The 19,445-nt window shown below is 39.2% G+C and overlaps 1 protein-coding gene across 2 annotated transcripts in view; it reads right to left on the reverse strand.

Moving 5' to 3' along the window:
• The window catches only part of adarb2 (adenosine deaminase RNA specific B2 (inactive)), a 109,280-nt gene that overhangs the window by 14,587 nt on the left and 75,248 nt on the right, over positions 1 to 19,445 (reverse strand). For both annotated transcript variants that reach the window (XM_088283297.1, XM_088283296.1), the window contains exon 4: positions 3,288 to 3,402. In XM_088283297.1, coding sequence (XP_088139423.1) covers positions 3,288 to 3,402 — 115 coding nt within the window. The remainder of the gene's footprint in view (positions 1 to 3,287; positions 3,403 to 19,445) is intronic.

Below are 19,445 nucleotides of genomic sequence, written 5' to 3' on the forward strand. Positions count from 1 at the left end.
GTTCTTTGAATCATGGGAAACCTCTGAACATCCTCAATGGTTGGAAGAAAAAGGAGAGTTGGCAAGAATAGAAAGCGCACCCTGTTGAATCTTTATTAGCTTTAGCAGGCAAGTGCTCTGTGCACATAAGGGTGTCTTTGTGAAATGGTACTGAAGCTCCCAAAATCTCTCCCTGGGCTGCAACACACTGTGCACATCTCCAACCACCCCCCTCCTCCCAACCACCACTTTTCTACTTTGAAAGGGTTTTCTTGCCTCATGTGATTACTGACTTGTACATTTTCAGGCAGCTTGAAAACCAGATTAAGTGGTGGGGGAAAAAAAAAATCCCTTTTTGAAAATGAACGTACAGCCTAAATGCCATAACTTAACTGTCATTTGTAATCAAAATATTTAAATCCTTTTTCTCTCTCATCTTTTTTTTCCCCGTCAGTCCCTCTGGTGGCTCTGCATGCTTCGGCATCTTGTAGCTAAGCTTCAAGAAATATGATTCTGAAAAACCTTCATCCAATTCAACCAAAAGCAGTCTCCCCATGCAGACTTTGAGATTTTCCGTGTCTTTGAGCCCATTTGAACATGAAAATCTCCACGCTATTTCATGCCGTGTGCTGCTTCTTTACTTTGACTCTCGTCTCGCGACTCTCACCCTGCTGGCAAGGCTAATCTCGATCTCATTGGGGCTCAACTGCCTCAGCGGGACTCCGTTGGCATGTGGGTAGGGGGATTCGCTGTCTGTCTGCGCTTCAAAGACGGACACTGATTAAGATTCTCGAGGCGCAAAACGGGGCATCAGACACAAGGAGGGAGACAAAGGAGGAGGGGGAGGCGGCGGTTAGGCGAGGCGACACAGAACAGGGCTCCCCAGTGTTCCTGTCAAGTTCTGCGTCTGCGTGAGCGGCGGCGGAAGCGCTGCGGCGGCCACCTCTGCAAATGCACAGGCCGTTTGTCTGGATCTTTGAAGATAACGCGCTATTAATAAACAAACAGAAGCAATTACTGGGAGGCAAAGGAGAGGAGAAGGATTGGATTAGGTCAGGATGGGCGCAGCCGCTCTCACTGAAGTCAGCGCTGATGAGCTGCAGCGCAGCTGCAGAGATACCGATCCCTCCTCGGTGACCCTTACAACCCTGCTGCCGGCAGCCACGAGGGAAAGTTAATTCTCTGGGGTTGGATTCACATTCGAATTTGTCCCTCTACTTATTCACAATTTAGTGCTAACTTATTCGCGGGCATTTGAAAGCTATCCATCGCTCTCTTTCTCTGGCCTTTTATTACTATTACTTATGAAATCTTACTTTAGTGCCACAGAACTATGTTTAAGTAAATTGAAGAGCGTCATTGTGACAAAACTAGTGCTTTGCCGCCATCTTATGGTGTCTATAGACAAAACCTTTTCCATAATGTCAAAAACAGATTTTCGCTATTTGTGGTAGGGCTTTGTCCCTATCACCTGTGAATAGTGGGTGGAGCATCATATGCAACCCCCTTGCCCCCCAATAAAAGAATGAAGACATTTTTTTATTTTATTATTTCCTCTAAAAGTGTAATTTGCAATAATTTGGATTTTTGAGTTATGGTACATTTGTTCTATTATTATAATTTAAAAAAAAATACAATTTACACATTAAAACACACTAGACTGTTTTCCTAACACATTTACTGGGAAGCTGTGGATTTTGAGGACCTTGGGTTACTTTTATCCAAGGTATGATTAGTTATGGGTGGGGAGAAGCTGCTCACCATTTTGGACAGGTTTGTTGAGTTGTCTCTGGAACGAAAATGTTGGTGGTGGCTGGATGGCTCAGTGCAGGGGTCTTCAATCCTATTCCTGTTCCATCTGTCCCTGTTGCAACACACCTGATTTCAATGATTGGGGATTCTAGCTTCTGCAGACCTTGCTGAGTATCTGATCATTTGAATCAGGTGTGTTGCAACAGGGAGAAATGCAAACAGGATTGAGGAACCCTGGTTTAGTGCATAACAGCACTGCGCGACGGGATTAAGGTTCAGATTCTGGTGAGGGTGGACAGGACTCATGCGAGTGACTTGTTGGTATGATTCGTATCAATAACTTTTTTAACCACATCTTTACTGATGACCTGGAATTGGAACCATTTTTAGTAGTTCTAACTCATCAGTATGAGTAGTTTTTGGGTTGAAAATATTGACCCAACATGCTGGGTCAAATGGTCAACCCAAAAGACTGGGCATAAATAACCCAAAGTGTCTCCTTCTGAACGCAGCCAATTTGGGTTACTTTAAACTTTTAGAGTGACCAATCAACAGAAAGACGCATTTCTACCGTCAACGTCCAGAAGCGTAATATGATATAGGTTATTGAAAAGTAGGAGGATTTGGGTTAGACATTTTAGGAGAGAAATACAATAAAATATGTAATCTCCCAAATTGATTAAAACTTCAGTCCTTGATGGAAATAAGATTGTCATTGGAGATTTACTTCAGAAATCTTGGGCTTTTGTTGTTGTAATGTAGGAACTGCATTATTTTAATTTTAATTATTTAAAATGCTTATCAATAATATATTAATATGATTAAATATTATTATAATTGATAATAAAATAATACAATTAAATATTAATAACATCATCATTAAAAATAATATAAAATATGAATTAACATGATTGGTTTTAATAAGTAAGTAATATTATTAATAATATATTACTATTATTAAATATAATTATACTTAATAATAAATAATAAAATTAAATACTAATAAAAATATAATAATAAGAATTATTAATTAACATTATTAATTTTAATAACTTCAGAAGGCTTGTGTTTCTAATTTGGTAGTGTGCACAGGTGTGTAGGTGACAATCCTCCTGCAATGTGCAGCCAATACAACATATGAAATATGAATAAAGCATGAAAGATGAATGTGCAGTCATAACTCATTGTTTCACATCACAGTGAGAAGTGTCATCCACCTTGCTGTTCCTTCACTGAGTCACACAGTCGGTCGCCAGATTTAAGATGATCTTGTTATGATTCCCAACGTGACATCGGCAAACTTGTGTCAAAGCTGCTTGGGCACCCAAAGTCCGGCAAGCAGGAGGGAGACTGACTCCCACCAGCATGTCTCCCAACCCTCGGCGATTGAGTCGTCAATAATTCATTGGCAAGGCATAATTCTTCATAATGTTTCTCCCAATCTAGACCTCCTCCGAGTTGCTCATTTTCAGTCTCTTCTTCCCCTCCACTCTTTATATTGCACCACCTCAATAATTCAACGCGATATATAAAAAAGTCAATGAAATTTACCATACCTCGGGTCATTACGATGCCTGCCAGGGATTTGTGTTGAGCGTAAGCCGGATTGCAGCCTCCCACGAGCAAGCGATACTTCTCCCTCACCAAGTGGAATATTGAATCGGCAAAGTCCTGGAAAACACAAAATAATTGCGGCCTCAGTTTCTACTCGACGCAAACGAGAGACAGTTGTGTTGTGTAAAACCACACGTTAGCATAAAATCAAAAACACAACAAATGTAATGCATTCACTAATTCATTCCCGCTCTATTTTTTCATCCATAATCTCTCTCACTCTCTGCTTGTGCCACTGTGACACCTCATGATGTCCTGTTAGCAAGTGGAGGCTTAATTTGTCCAAAAGACCCACTCGGCTGCCAGTCTGTTGATCCATTTAAGCTCTGCAGTTGGTGTGAGCACTGCTTGAAAACCAAGCCCTTAATAATAATTGCTCAAGTAAAAGACTCCAAGGGGTTGTGGGTATGATCATCATGTTTTGGCGACATCTGTTGAACTGCGTGCAGTCAAGTGGATCAGGAGTAACAGATGCCGGCATGGTTAGAAGGAGATCCAAAATGCAAGGACATTCCTCTGAACTGGTTTGCATTTATAGTATGTCACAAATCTCAAATTCTATTAAACATTACTGATTTGTTTCAAAGAAAAACAAATTAGTGTTAGTATTAACTCATTCAATGCCATTGACAGCTTTAGACGTCAAAGATGCATTTTTACCTGAGCGCATGTGAATAAATTAAGATTTTGTTGGATGCTAGTTTGAGTTTTGGTTGAACATTTGGGTCAATATTTAATTGTCATTTGTTTTATGTGTGGGGTTTGCTGGAAACTTTGGGGAAAATTGGGAGAAACGTGAACGCAAGAATGTCTTTATGGTTTATCATGATGGTCTACCATTTCTTGACAGCGAGATAATGAAAACAAGTTTAAAAGAAGACTTTTAAAAATTTTAAACTGCTTCGTTGTAAGACATTTTGATCACAAAACTCTCCGTATTTTCATGTTTAGGTTTGGCACAAAAAATCAGTGACAAGGTCAAAATGTAAACAGTCACAATTATTATTTCATTAAATTTTTTTTTGTAAAGTTACAAAAAGTTACTCTTTGGAACAAGGACAGAAATACAGATGTCAAAATAAAACTTGCGTCATTCATTTTGATTAAAAAAAAAATGTTTTTACAAAAATAATCAAATCGAAATCGGGGACGGAAAATTGAATTGTATTTGCTTTTGTTTTCCCCACACAATGTGTAAAATCACATTTCTCCCTCCGTGTGACTTGAGTTCTACCTTGACTGTGGGCCTAATGTGGCAGAAAAATGGGGCCAAGGATCACGCTCCACAGTCAGAAAGATTGTCACGGCAACCTGCCGTCAACTGCGAGCGGCGATCATTGTGCGCCCGTCTTCCTCTTGGTTGAACATTGCGCTTTATCCTGCTCCCGTAGCGGCGTTTTCACATTTGGTTTTCAAAAAGGATTCCACTTAACTGATGTGATACGTCTCAGCTCGCGAGATCAGTGCTGAAACTGCTGCAACGGCCATTGTGTGACTCACCCCACCTGGTGTCTCGGCAGCATTAGTTCTGAACAATTTAACAAGCAATCCCTTCGGGCCTCGTCGGGATGGAGGAAACAAGCAGCAGGATTTATTTAGTAACTGCTTTGGCTGCACTAAAGGAGATTTATTGGAGGGACACTTCTATCAACACAAGTGTGTTAAGGCTCGTACTCATAATCTCCATTTGTCAAAGCAGAAATATTGGCGGTGTAAAGATGACTTCGCGCTCAATGAAAAATAGTTTACACTGACTGGACATTTTGAAGTGTTATTTACACCTGCGCAAAATCCAATACCAGAGCTATTGCGCTATTTTTAGAATAGGAGATCAAAATGATATAATGAAATTTTTTACGGATGAGATTTGACTTCATAAACTCGGAGAGTGCTTTTTTTTTCTATGACAAACAAATATAGATAGAGATAATAATTTAGTAATTCTGACTCCATTTTTTTTTTAATGGATCAGTGCGTATTGGTTGAGGGAATGAAATAATTAAAACGATATATGACATCATTGACTTGCATCACCAGTATAATTTTTTTTGTGAGCAAGTGCTTGACGTAATCTTAGAAAAGCGCAACCATTTGCGTGTGCGGCAACAGTACTGCTCGATATGGACGATAATTTCATATCCCAGTAACATTATTTATCTGCCAACGTTGTATTGTTTTTGAAAACTTCCCGAGCCGAATAGCAATTTTCGGACAACTTTTTCCATTTATAACAATTCTGAAAGGTAAAATACATGTTTAACGTGCCTCTTCGAGCTAAATGTAATGTCACACACAAAATGTCAATGGGGAAAATTCCCAGTCTGCATCTTGACCTGAAATCCGGGCACACGTGCACATGCATACGAGGGGATGCGTGTTTGTGTGTGTGTGTGTTTTGAGAGTGAAATAAATGTTTCATATATTATTTAGCTTCATGGCCTCAAGGGGGAAATGACTGAAGAATCGAGTTTTCTTTTCCCGCAGGTAATATTTTAAATCCTCTTTACATTCCCCATATGCTTACTACATCATACTTCTTACGTTGAAGGTAAGAGAGTACTAATACTGAAGTCACCACGTTGACGGCTACCTACGGTATGTTACGCCATTAATACGGGCCTGAGCTGCCGTCTCTCTCGCACACACACACACACACACGCATAGACACGCACTAACAGACATGCACGCACACACTTTTAACCCAACACCTTCCTCTCTTATCACCTGCCTGCAGAGTGGCCAAGGCAGCATAAAAATGGGGCCATGTCTTCTATTTCTTTATAGAGCTATTTAACAATTCATTCTCCTGAGTTTTAATAGTGTCTGCCCTCTGCTTGGATATCTTCACTCCCACTCCGCTCCCCACCAAAGCCAAGCCCACCTTTCCTTCTCACCATCCCCCCCCCCATGTCTGACGCCGATCAAGAGACTTTTGAAATGATATCTATTCATTTGCTGGAAGCTGACTTCTGAGCATGTGAAGCCCGTCTCCTTGCAAAGAGTAGTATTTCCGTCTTGTTTGTTCTCGGCGTGACGCATAACATTCCCGTCGTTTTATTCTATTGCTGGCCTTTGGATCTCTGCTACAGGGTCCTTGTCGCTAATTTCTCTTCTGTCACTGCACAGTGCTCCTGGTATCACCTTGATGTTAAAGGGATCATCCAGTTATTATATATTATTATCAAGCGTCTTTTTAAGAAAGCAATGAGGACACTGATTTACAGTCACAAATAATCAGGTTGCCGACATTCAGTAGGTTACAGTTGTTCTGTAGTAGCTAAAAATACACTAAATGTTGCGCAACGTGTACAGTACATGCTTTAACTTGAATCAAATCTTTATAACACGATGACCGCTTGGCCTTGCCTAGACTCCGAACAGCAAGTCCCCCCCCCCCGTCACTCACGGCAAGCCATCAGGCTGCCACCATGTGGCCATCGTCATCATCAGAGGAGGCTCCCTTTTAAAGCGCCAGCTTGATCTTCAGGAGCGGGAACAAAGGTACAGTATATGAAGACGCAGTGACAGATCTAATCCGCCTTTCCCGTAGCTCACCTCATCCGTGCATGTAAGAGGGGAGCAGTGTGCAGGTGGGATGATACACCGCAGGCTTCCGTAAGCAACACAGAACTCAAGCAGAGATTCCTCATTAGCTTGGAAAAAGTGGAAAGAGGACGTTAAGCCCGGTATATGAGAAAAGGATCAAAGTCAAGGATGAGCATCTACGAGAATGATAGCTCCATCTGAGAACCAAGGGCTACCTTATAATGATGCGAAACATAGAATAGGATCATTATTTCAACGCGGTCAATACATTCGAATCTTGATCCTAAAGGAATGGGGAACTACAAAGGCACTCAGTAGACTTTGCGAGTCGGTGGAGTAAATACAGATTTAAAGTCACCTGGACAGTTTCATGTTCCATCCAAGTGATTGGCAGGACAGGACTATGCAAAGTGGAATTAGCTGTTCCAGATTGTGCAAAGCAAATCAACCCACAAATGCAACAAAGAACAGCTTGAAATGAATTTTTCCAAATTCAAAAATGTGATTTCAATAAGCAACATATGAAGGTGCTCTGAAGTGTCACATAACTCGTCCCCTTTTCCACAAGCTCGAGAGTCTATCTGTTGAATATTTCCAACAGACTTACCACACACGTGATCAAGTTTGCATTTTCTTTTGCATTTCAATTCTTCCACACCGGAACGCTTTCAACCGCATCTCCCCTGGACTTGAACTTTTTCCCTGAGTCCAAAGCATAGACTCGTCTTGCTAAACTGAACAATTCATATTCTCTCTTCTAGCCCAACCCCCTGACTAAAAATAAATAAATAAAAAATGACACCAACTTTTCCAACTAACTTCACATGTCGCTTGACTGGATACATCTGCTCAAATCCAGTACAGCTTTTAAGCTGTAAACCAAACATTAATTTGGGAAATGTAAGCCAAACCAACACAGAAGCCAAAAAAAAAAAAAAAAAAAAAGGACTCCAGCCAATGAATCATGACCACCAACCGCAAATGTTAAGCATGGCAGACTCTGGAACTCATTATCAATCTAAATTCTAGTCATAAAATCAGACAAGAAGAGCAAGTTCCAACACAAAATGCCACTATCAGACATATGAGCATCTGTGGCAGCATATTTGGTTAGGTGGCAATTTAAAACGGATGCCAAGTCCACCAACGTTCACTATAGATAAACAGCGTGTTTACAAAGTGTGAATTAAGCTCTGTGGACCATGTTTAAAAACCCAAATCCATTCAGATCAGACATGAGAAAAAAAAAAGGTATCAGTGTGATGAGATAGCTAAATATGTATTTTTATATAATATTTTAATACTGAACAACTTAATGCAGCAAATGGAATACTGTGCTACACAAAAATGATGATAAAAAAATTTAAGAAAAATTTAATAATATATTTCAAGTAAGATAAATCATCGGCCAAAAGGACAGGAATTTGCTAATAATTTTTTAAAAATATTTTTATTGATAGTCAGCATTTTGTTAAAGCAAGAGAGCCAAACCTGTTGGTTTGAAAATAATATACAAATCAAAAGCATATAAATGTGCACCCTCAACACTCAGGTGAAAAAAAAATAAAAATAAAAACAACTATCCGCGTATTAGAGTTTGCGTTTAATTTTTAATTACTTTGAAGTACAATTTACGTTGTAAGCTAAAATGACACTCAGAAGATCATTTTATGTTACTATAAAATCCAAAGACATGCTGATGATGAAGCATCATGAGTCTATTTCTTTCATTTATATTTTTAAATTTATGGAGTTTGGCACAGGATAGACCTGAAAATAATCAGGATTCAAACTCTTTCCTCAAAACTATTGTCGAGCTATTACAACATATGCTCATCAATTCCACGCCCAAGCTTCGGTGGAGTGTTAATTTCGATTCATCGTTTACCCAAAAGAGCCCTTCAAAATAACGACTCGTTCGCGACCATGTTGAACATGAACGTATAATTGATTGTCCAGGTTTTTCCAGGATGTGCGGGAAACCCCGACGATGAGATTAAAATGCTTGATTTAAGCACACGTCCCTTTTGACTAACCTCCAAGGTAAAGATAAAAGCAAACAACTTAATAATGTCAAGATGGTATAAACCACACACCAGAGGCCTCATACAATATGCACCATAGGCCAGCAGAAGAATTCCTGTGAAACGATAACATGACCCTGCCCTGAGGGGAGATAAGGAGAGCAAAAGAGAATGAGGAATAAAACAGGCGGGCATGAGGAAAAGAGGCTGGCTCAGGATGAGAGGAAATAAAAGGCTCAGTGATTAAGTTCCAACCAGTCTCTCCTCTCCACAAGCAGACTGAGGCCACCCTTGACTACTTCATTATATTACATAATATGCACTAACATACACTGTATATAATTCACCAGGGAGAGAGCAACTGTCAGTGTAGTGCCTCACCAGATGGCTGTTTTTATTCTTTTAAATATGTATTTAATAAGCCGTATGGAGGACGAGAGGTTAGCATGTCTGCTTTATGGTTCAGAGCAGGGAAGGCTTTAGAGCAGGCGGGGGCAAACTACGGCCCGGGGGCCACATGCGGCCCGTTAAACGTTTTAATCCGGCCTGCCAAACTTGACAGAAATGACATGAATAAACTTTGTTCATGTTTTATTTTCTAAATACTGTGTTTTTTTTTTCAAAGAATGCTTTTGCACACTTTCATCTAAAATTAAATTACATTTTGGAACGCATTGTGGCCCACCAATCAAAATGTTTGCCCACCCCTGCTTTAGAGTGACTATCGGTTCTTTTTTTTTATTCATTTTTTTAAATACATTTAAAGGGGAAGACAACCCCCAAATTTTCCTTTTAAGAATATGTTCTATGTAGGCCCACTAGTGGAAACGTGGCATTTAGATTGTCCTGGATCAGCTTCAGAAAACAAGCCGTGATTGGTCATTCCAAGACATGCATGTTAGGTCAATTAAAGACACCTTAAGTAGTATTGCATACGCTATACTCTAGAAAGTTCCATTTATATTTCCTGCAAGAGATATCATGGGACCAAAGCTATGCAAGAGATGTTATTCGAAGTCCGATACTGGTATAGAATAATAAATATACAGGAAAAATAATGCTGTGGTCCGGGAGACAGACCTCCCGGCTGTCATAACTGGGTTGCATTTTTCTTCTTCTTCTTTTTTTTTTATTTTTTTTTTTTTAATAAAAGTCATATATCGGTACTGTGTGTCCTTCTCAAACATTTATCAGTCTAACAATATTGTTCGTCTCCCCACAGAGAAGTTCAGTCTGGAAACTGTTATATTTGATATCTGTCAGGGCAAACAAATATACTTTGAGAGCCTCAGATTTTATATTAGAAGCACAAAAAAAAAGATATTTTGGGATGTCTGGAAGAGCCACATCAACTCATGTTACCTTGAAATTCTAAATTATATTATGTACATATTTCATAATACATCCTAATGATAGGTACGGCATTGTTGTCACTTCCTAAAAGTTGACCGGGGATCAAAGGGAAATTTCAATGTTGAATATATATATATATATATATATATATATATATATATATATATATATATATATATATATATATATAAGTAGCACCAATAGGGACCTAAACAAAATTGTGAGTCAATGTTGTGGTGTGTTATGACTAAGACATGCTTTGGATGACTGCTGAAGTTTTGTGCCTTGTTCTGACTGCACTTGAGTGGTGAAAGAGCGGAGTTTTGTGACTACCTTTCAACCCCCCCCAGGACAAACTAAATACAGGTTGTCAAACTCTGACATTTGGTAGCGCTGACCGACGACGCCCAACCCCAACAGCAACGAATATGTTTATCTTCCAGATAGACGCTCTAAGTTTACACCTGGCCTTTGCAGAAACTCGCCTTGCTCTTTTCTTTGGTGATGAATATGGCTTCTAAAAACATCCCCTGATAGAAGCGATCGCTCACATTGCCAACCCAAACACACCCACACACACACACACACACACACACAAACGGTACAACAATGCAACAAAATGTATTATCCACTTCACAGCCTAAGGAAGAACGTGTGAAATGGTGTAAAAAACCCTTTTGAATTTGCAAAAAAAAATGAAAAAAAAAACCTTTGGTTTATACTCATTTAACATTTACTGAAATCCATTAGGTGACGTCAGCAAAGTCGGCAGACTGCTAGATTGACTACAACAAATGCTTCTTTCTTTTTACGTCCAATCTATTACGATGAGGATGCTATCATATGTTCACGCACTCTTTCTCGGGCGGAGGGCAGGTGATGCACGACAACAGACAGATGGCGAAGCCTAAAATGAACTACGTGGCATCAAAAGCAAAGAACACTAAAAGTGTGAGTGCAAGTCAACAACTTTGGCCTCAATGATGTTATTCGCAGTGGTGACAAAATATACACGGGCAAGCCTGTGTGTCCTCTGCATGCAGAGTTCAGCACTTCCTGCACACGAGGAGAAGACGTGCCGTCAAAGGAACATTCTGGTGTGACAATAACAACTCAGACAGCATTAACGGGCGGCCCTAGGGCCACATTTCAAATCATGAGGTGATCTCTGTGACCTGCATTGGAAATGAAGATTTTCTGGAAGCACAAAAGTAAGACGGAAAAGGTCAGCGCAAGAGTACTGAATGAAAAAAAAAAAATAATATATATATATATATATATGTATATATATATATATATATATATATATATATATATATATAAAGCAGATCATGGAGCATGATTTGTGTTTATTTGTGAATATTGCCAGGATGAAGATGTTTGGATGAAACATGACTGTCAGGATGGGGAAAGGTCTTATCGTGACGCAAACGACAAAGACAAAAATATATTTATCTATGCGGATTTATTATTTCAATTTGCAACAATACGTTACGTTCCGAGGAGAGTGGTTGTGTTTAATCCTGTTGACGAACCAACCAACACGAGGCAATCAAAACAATGCCTTTGACATTTGCTCTTGCCTAAGAAAATGGGATTAATTTATTTTGCCCAAACGGATGCCTCCATTGAATGAGGTGTGTGTGCATGCCGTGAATCTGTGCAGTACACACTGTGAGGAAATGTATTCATCACAAAGAGATTTTGTTTTCCTTTGATAGACAATGGAACGTCATGGAAATCATGAATGACAAAAACTATACTGGTTAAATTAGCCTTTGCCCATATCCAATAATAGGTTAGGAATCAGATTTATTTCATTTTAATTTTTTTTTCTTTTTTTTTTTAAATAATTTAATTTTAATTGGTTTTGAGAGCAGTTTGTTAGTTTTTAATCAGTCCCATTTTTTGTTGGGGGAGGGGTCATTTCAGTTTAGTTTTCATTAGTTTAAATATCTTTTTTCTTTTAATATGTGTAATAGCGTTTTTCAAGTGCAAGGTTTATTTAAAAAAATATTTGCAATAAAGTAAAGAACAAATTTCAATATCAAAATAAATACATTTAAAACCAACCCAGGAAGCTCATGTATGATAATAGAAAAAGAAAATGGAGGACATTTTCAGTTTCATAAGATGCAGAGTCAATTAGTTTTAATTTTTTTCATTTAGATTTTTTTAAAAATGTCATGTTTTTCAATTTAAGTTTTCGTGAACTATAATACCCTCATTTGGTGAAACCAGATGTGGGCAAACTATGTCCCGGGGGCCACATGCGGCCCATTAAACGTTTTCATCTGGCCCGCCGAACTTGAGAAAAACTTTGTTAATGTTTTATTTTCTAAATACTGTTTTTGTTGTAATGCTTTTGTTCACTTTCATTTCAAATTAAATCTATTTTTTTTCTCAGATGAGGTGAGGTTACCGAAACACTCCATCCATCTGCTCCTGGTCCGGCCCCTCTGTCAAATTTTAGAACCCATTGTGGCCCGCTAATCAAAAAGTTTGCCCAGCCCTGGGTTAAATGCTGCTTTCATACAATTCATACAATGAACATTTCACCCATTTGCTGCTGATGCTACATCATATTTAGGATATATGAAACACTAAATGGGGCACAACAATTCAACCATAATATTACATGCTACATACGTGACCCTAACATGATTTCCCGGTGGGATAATGTAAAAATACACAGAGTTGGAAAAAGAGGTGCCCCATCTATTAGTCAATAGTTCCAGGCACTGCACATTTCCTAACTAGCTGGCTGTTGTATACTCATGGGCGGGCAGGCTGAAATATGAGTGCTGAGGACACGAGGTCTTCCCAGAATGCTGAACTTTCTCTCTGCTGCCTCACCATCTCTCTCAATACGCCCCATCCCCCAGACTGTGCCCTGAAACCAATCTGACGCCTAATTAATCCTGAAGGTCTTTTGTTCCGCTGAGGTTTCCCTCTTTTTCCCCCTAGTGCAGTCCATCCATCCTCACCTCTCGCTCCCTCCCATAGCCTGCCCCTCATCTTCTCCATGCAATTCAGGATTTTGCCCCTGCACGGCAACACACCAACATGCATGTTCTGGAAACCGTATTCCTCACTCACCCATTTCATCATCCCCGGGGAGGCTTAGTCTAGTCTTGCAAAGCAGGACAAAGGTAACGGATGTATTAGCTTTTACACATTCAGCATATTTTTTTTCCGCGAAAAAGACTTTCTAATTATAGGAAAAACAGAGAAGTACAATGAATTGATGTCGGCAACAATGCTATTAGCATAAAGCATAGCGACTAATCAACTAATGCATAATTGTTGGGGCTTGAAGGTGGAGATTATATTTAGAGTGGACGTCAACCCAAAAACATAATTTGCAAAAAAATGTTCTAAGGACCTCCGCTAATCTAAACGTGGCATTCTGATTAATATTGCGTTTGTGGAATATGAGTTAATGTGCATAATCCACCCATTTTTTTTAGCCATCTCATTTTGTCATCTTTTTGCTGAAGTTGAGCCATGATTGGTCGTTACCTGTGCAACTACGATGTCATTTCAGAGACAAAATGGCCACCCCTTGCGATGGCTTAAAAAAAAAAAAATCTGCTTAACTCATATTCCACAAACACAATATTAATAAGAATGTCGAACATATTTTTACAAAAAAAAAAAATTATGGGATGACCTCCCCTTTACAAAAATAGTTTTCTGTCATTTCCTTGCAGAATGTGGAGCGTAAAAATCCCCAAAAATAATAACCTTTAATCCAAATCATTGGAGAGAATGCAAAAAAAAAAGTGTTATTATTGTTGAGACAAACTGAAGAACTCAAATTTTGGCCTACGTCAGAAAGCAAAAGATGGATAAGGTACCAGTGTCGTATTCAAAGACAAAAGTCAGAAAAAGAAAAGATGCATTCGATGCATAAAAAAATGGGTTAAAAGAAGGGATCATAAGAAGAAAATTATTTGTTCAATATCCGTCATCAAACCAGGCGACAGGAATTCGACCATCTGGTATCTTTTAATGCGTACATGATAGTCTACATGCTGCTTGACTGCATATTCATGGTGGGACTGATCAGTCAATGGAAGTGGAATACAATTGCCGTCTGCATAGAAACGGACTTTTTTTTGCAAGTTTAAAGCTGCATTGTATTCATCTTAATGTCTGAGTCTGTGTTTTAAAATCGCAAGGCAACATCTATCAGTCTGCATACTGTACATATGTTTGCATGTTACCCTCACAAACAACGTGATTTGCCAAACATGATGCAGTGTGTGACAGGAGGGTCCATCGCTGTAGACTGGAAGGTCATTAAAAAGGCCGGACTTCCAGAACTCGCCCCTGCCTGAGAACTAAAGATAAACAAACGACGCAGCAGCCACGCTGGACCAATAGTCATGATTTATCTGTCGCCATTTGCTACTTGAGCGCCTGTGAAATTGTAATGAACTTGGTTGTGCTTTTAATGGAGTGTGAGGGGTGCCTGAGAATTAACTGTTGCCATGCTCGAGCACGCAGGTCCAGACGCCGTGCAAGGGGGGAGGAGGAGGAGCGGAGGACAGTCTCAAGCAATGAAGACTTAGTATAGCACATCTGAGGGTGAGCCGAGGGTCTTTGGAACCGATAGATAGCAGGGGCGTTTTTCACGATATGCCAAATGACTTGACCTGACCAAACCATTTTGATACTGTCTCATTCAGGGATTTTCTCGCAAAGCTGCATGCTGACGCGGTACATTAGATTTTAGCAGCCTCATAGGTCATATTTTGCATACTTATTGGACAGTTGAGGATGACGCTAACCTTTCTATGTACATTCAGATGCAAAAACATCGTTTGGTAATTTCACACGTAGAAATCTCCATTTTATTCAGGGTTGCCTTAAAAAGCAGAGTGATGTGGCATGTGGAAAGGGCAACTGATAATCCTGAATTAAAGCGGATTTCAAACCGCGTGAGAAATAGTGAGGTGGAATTTCATAGATGCACAGCAGTCACGTTAGTCCCCTTTCCTTACATCAATTACCGAGGTCACAGACAATAATTAGCTTTGATTAGGGCTGTTAAGTTCATGCGTTCATGACTAATTAACTTTAATGAACTAATTTAACATAATTTTAATGCCCCTATTTTCTTTAACGCAGATGAACACATGCTTTGTTTTTATGACCTTTTGATTTGGTGATACCTCGTAGTGAGCAGCCCCGCCGTTGTCTGTGGAGGGCTGTCAAACAAAATACTAGTCGAGTGGTACTATAATGCTCTCAGCGACTGTTCCGGCCGACAATTTTTATTTATTTATTTCATTGTTTTATTAGTCAGAGGGTGGGGTGTCATGCCAGTTGCCGCACCAAATGTGCAATTTTCATTATCCATGCATCCATTATTTTAAAGTGGCTACAGCTTTCTCCAGTGTTTCTCACTAAAAACATCAACTTCCGTCAGGCCGTAGTACAACAGCTGGGCTACTACTTTCAAGTGACCCTTATCCAAAATATCATTGTGCTTTTCTTGCTGAACAGCTAAAAAAATGCAAAACTGTGCAATAACTTGGCCAAAATAAGATTCACTATGCTACCAAAACATGTCTGAGGTAAGAAGCTACAAAAGTTTAACGGGTAGGGAGTCTACAGTTTTAGTAGGAGCACTCGTCAGGAAAAAAAACACCCACACAATTAGATGCTAAATGAGTAAATTCTGCTAAAAAGTCCTAATTTCGATTCAAAATTGTTACATTGAAAGAATCAAGCATTTTATAATGTGGATTGTCTTGTATGTAGTGGATATAAAAAGTCTACACACCCTATTCAAAGCCCGATTTCAGTCGTATAAATAATTTGAAATCGCTTTTCACGTTACCATACAACTCAATTAAAAAAATAAATAAATAAAATAAATAAATAAAATAAATAAAATAAATAAAATAAATAAAATAAATATATATATATATATATATATATATATATATATATATTTATATTATTATATATATATATATATGTATATATACAAAAAAAACGTACTTTTCCAAACAGGGAGAAAAAAGAATAAGTTTATCATCTTGCACAGTAAGAAACTGGGACACCAAATTAGCTAAAAAAACAAACAAAAAAAACCCCACACACATTAGCACCGACTCTACGCATAAATGCCCATTTTAAATATAAAGGTATCGAATAGTTGGAATAGTTTGTCAGGCTATTTGCACGACAACCTTAGGGCGTTAATAACATCTGATCACAAGAGAACGGTTTGCTGTCACACAGTGTTGATCTGCTGCCATCGCTGTCCACATGCTGCGGTTGTAACACAAGCAACACTGATAATGAAGTCCTCTCAAATGTGTCGTTCACACCTTCTTCCTCTGTGACTTGTTTTTTTTTTTTTTTTTTTTTAAGATGGGCGGCTTGGCTCGTTCACAGTCTCAAATTTGTTGTGGCAATATTAATTAATGATCAGCCTGTCACAGCTGTTTATCGTGAGACAGATCAGAAGTGGGAGAGATTAGACAAAGAAAGCAATCTGTTGAAAGCCCGCCTCCTGACAGGGGTCACCTTCACATGTCTCAAATCATATTTAATTTGCTGCGCCGGAGGCAGAGAAATTACTCCACTTGACCATTTTGGAGCCTTCTCTATCCGTGAGGAGTTAAGTGAATCAAATCACTTTGTCACATTTCATATTTGATGATATCGCGACCAATGCAAGTATTCTGTAGTAACGCTTTATTGACATAAACTATAACGCAGCATGCTTTGAACCTTCGGTCCTTTTATGCTTTCTTTGTTCGCATTCTCCTTCATTAACCTTAATTGTCATTCAGCTCTGCTGCAGAGCACATTTCCCTAATCAAATGAACCTTAATCCAAGGTGGCGGAGTGCAGCATCCTGACCACTAACCTCTGTGCTGTCCTTCCACAAGCACCTGCACCAACTCTCTCTCTCTCTGCCGCTGCACACACGTTTCAAGCTCATGGCAACACTGCACTGCGTTGTGACATAAATGCGAGATAGATTAAATGACCAATCACGGCCTGAACAGATGGCTAAGCGTTGCACTTGCGCGAAATAGGTGCCTGGATTACGCCAACACTTTCTCATTGTAGAGTCGAAGGGTATTTTAAGAGGCAAATTGGACCTTTATTTTAAGAAGAGGTTGGCGGGGTTAATGCTTGGCCAAGGATATAATCCTTCCCTGACCTGGTCTATTGCAGCTCAGCCCATGATATTAACTCCCACCAGTGTTACCAAAGCAGTATGACGGACAAGCCTAGAGTAATTCGTAATCAATTAGACTGCGTCACAAAATGAAAATTTTGTTTTGTGTCTTTGATGTCAAGATTTATGATTACAAGCACGGTTTAAACAATGATTTGAATTGAACGAGGATACTGATGAATGGATAGATTAAATGATCACCATATATTACCGTTTCTCAACCTCAGCCAATCAGAAAATACAACTCAAGCGTTGGTACTTTTACTGAGAGTATGCTAATTATATATGATACCTGGACAAAATGGATGTTCATCAGAACCAAAGCAAAATTTGTTAAAGAATGTACAATAATCTTGTCTCTCCGATTCAGCTGCTTTAAATCACATGCAAAAATCCATTTCTATTACTATGAATCTTCCATTCTTGGTTCTGTGATAAAAATTGGAAATTCCTTTCTAGTAAAGATAACAGTCAAATTCAGATTTCAATCAAGCAACATTACGACGATTCCCATCAAGTAGATTGCTCACCAAAACCATAAGCGGCACCGGACCATAACGCTTCGTGCACTACAGCTGGCATCCGAGCCCAGATTTCACATCTCATCTGCAGGGCAGTCAACCATTGCTCATGCAAAACGCATTTGGGATAAGAACTGCTTCACAAAAATAGGGTAAAAGCATTTGCACTCGACCGCAAGCGACACTTGAACATCACATTCCAAACACGCTGCAATTATTCCCACACGCATGTACAACTTGTTCAACTTTTCTCCTTTAGCATTTGAAATGAATAACTCGTGAATCTGGCAGACAGCTCGTCTGACTTTCAAGAAATCTCCACAAAAAGAGTGCTCTCTGGAACTAAACTGGTGCGCCAAATCCTCTTCAAATCGCTTTAGACACCGTGGCAGAACGGAGAAAGGGAAAAGTTTCTCCAAGGCAAAAGCGCAGGTTTGCTAGGTTGATGTCATGCTCCGGGGAAGGACACTTGCCAGTTTATTTCTTCAAGGATGGAAAAGGATGTTAATACTACACAACATGTGCCCGACACAACTGTGTCAGTAAAAGCCTTCAAGAAAAGACTTTCGGGCGGGAGACTATGGAGTACAAGAAATGAATTGCGGTGTTTTATTCGACCTTTTACTGGATATAGTTTTCTTACGATTGTTCACTGATGGGAGAGTGATGATTGGAGTACAAATATATGAGAATTCAAAAGAAAACAATAAAAGTTCTTTCAATTGACAATAATAAGTCTTAAAGTTTCCAAACAACTAAATATATCAGTCTGAACACGTAATTAGTAGAATTCTGCAGCTGAAATTAAGTTTGGAATAGTATCAACAGGTGCCAGACAATCTCGCAAGTGACTTTCAATTTCCTCATGTTCCTCAAAAACTAGTTTCCTCGCTCTGATTGCAATTTCCGTAAATGATCCTAACATGGGCTCAGTGTTTTGCTCGTCTATTTTTTTGCTATGCTTTTCTATCAGCTCGAAGCGAGAGACCAGATTTATGCTTGTCGTCGCTGTGAGGCCATAACACAATTAGCAAAATTGAAACAACTTAACTGTGTCCTGATGTGGATTTTATTTCATTTGTTATGCGCCTTCCAATGCATGACAAAACGACCAACAAACAGACGGATTTAAATATAAATGCAGTGACATCTCCCTGAGGTCTTGAAGTTAAAAATTTTAGATTCCAGAATCTGCCGAATTTGAATCGTCATCATCCATGATGTGAGATATTTGCAAATGAGAGAGTCAACTTCTGATCAGGGAGTAAAGGATCATTTCCAGAAAACCAACCTCGACAGAGTTTTTTAAGAGAAGAACAAGAGAGGGAAGAATATGCGAGGGGCGAAAGACTCCAGCAGTGTCCCATTACTTTTGTACTCTTCCACCGTCAGAGTTGACTCAAAGTTAGGTAGGTAGTTAATTGCAATGATTCATGGTGCTACTTA

The sequence above is a fragment of the Idiotropiscis lumnitzeri genome, chromosome 19 (assembly GCF_059441095.1).
Source record: "Idiotropiscis lumnitzeri isolate Australia: NSW breed Sydney's pygmy pipehorse chromosome 19, RoL_Ilum_1.0, whole genome shotgun sequence".
NCBI lineage: Eukaryota > Metazoa > Chordata > Actinopteri > Syngnathiformes > Syngnathidae > Idiotropiscis > Idiotropiscis lumnitzeri.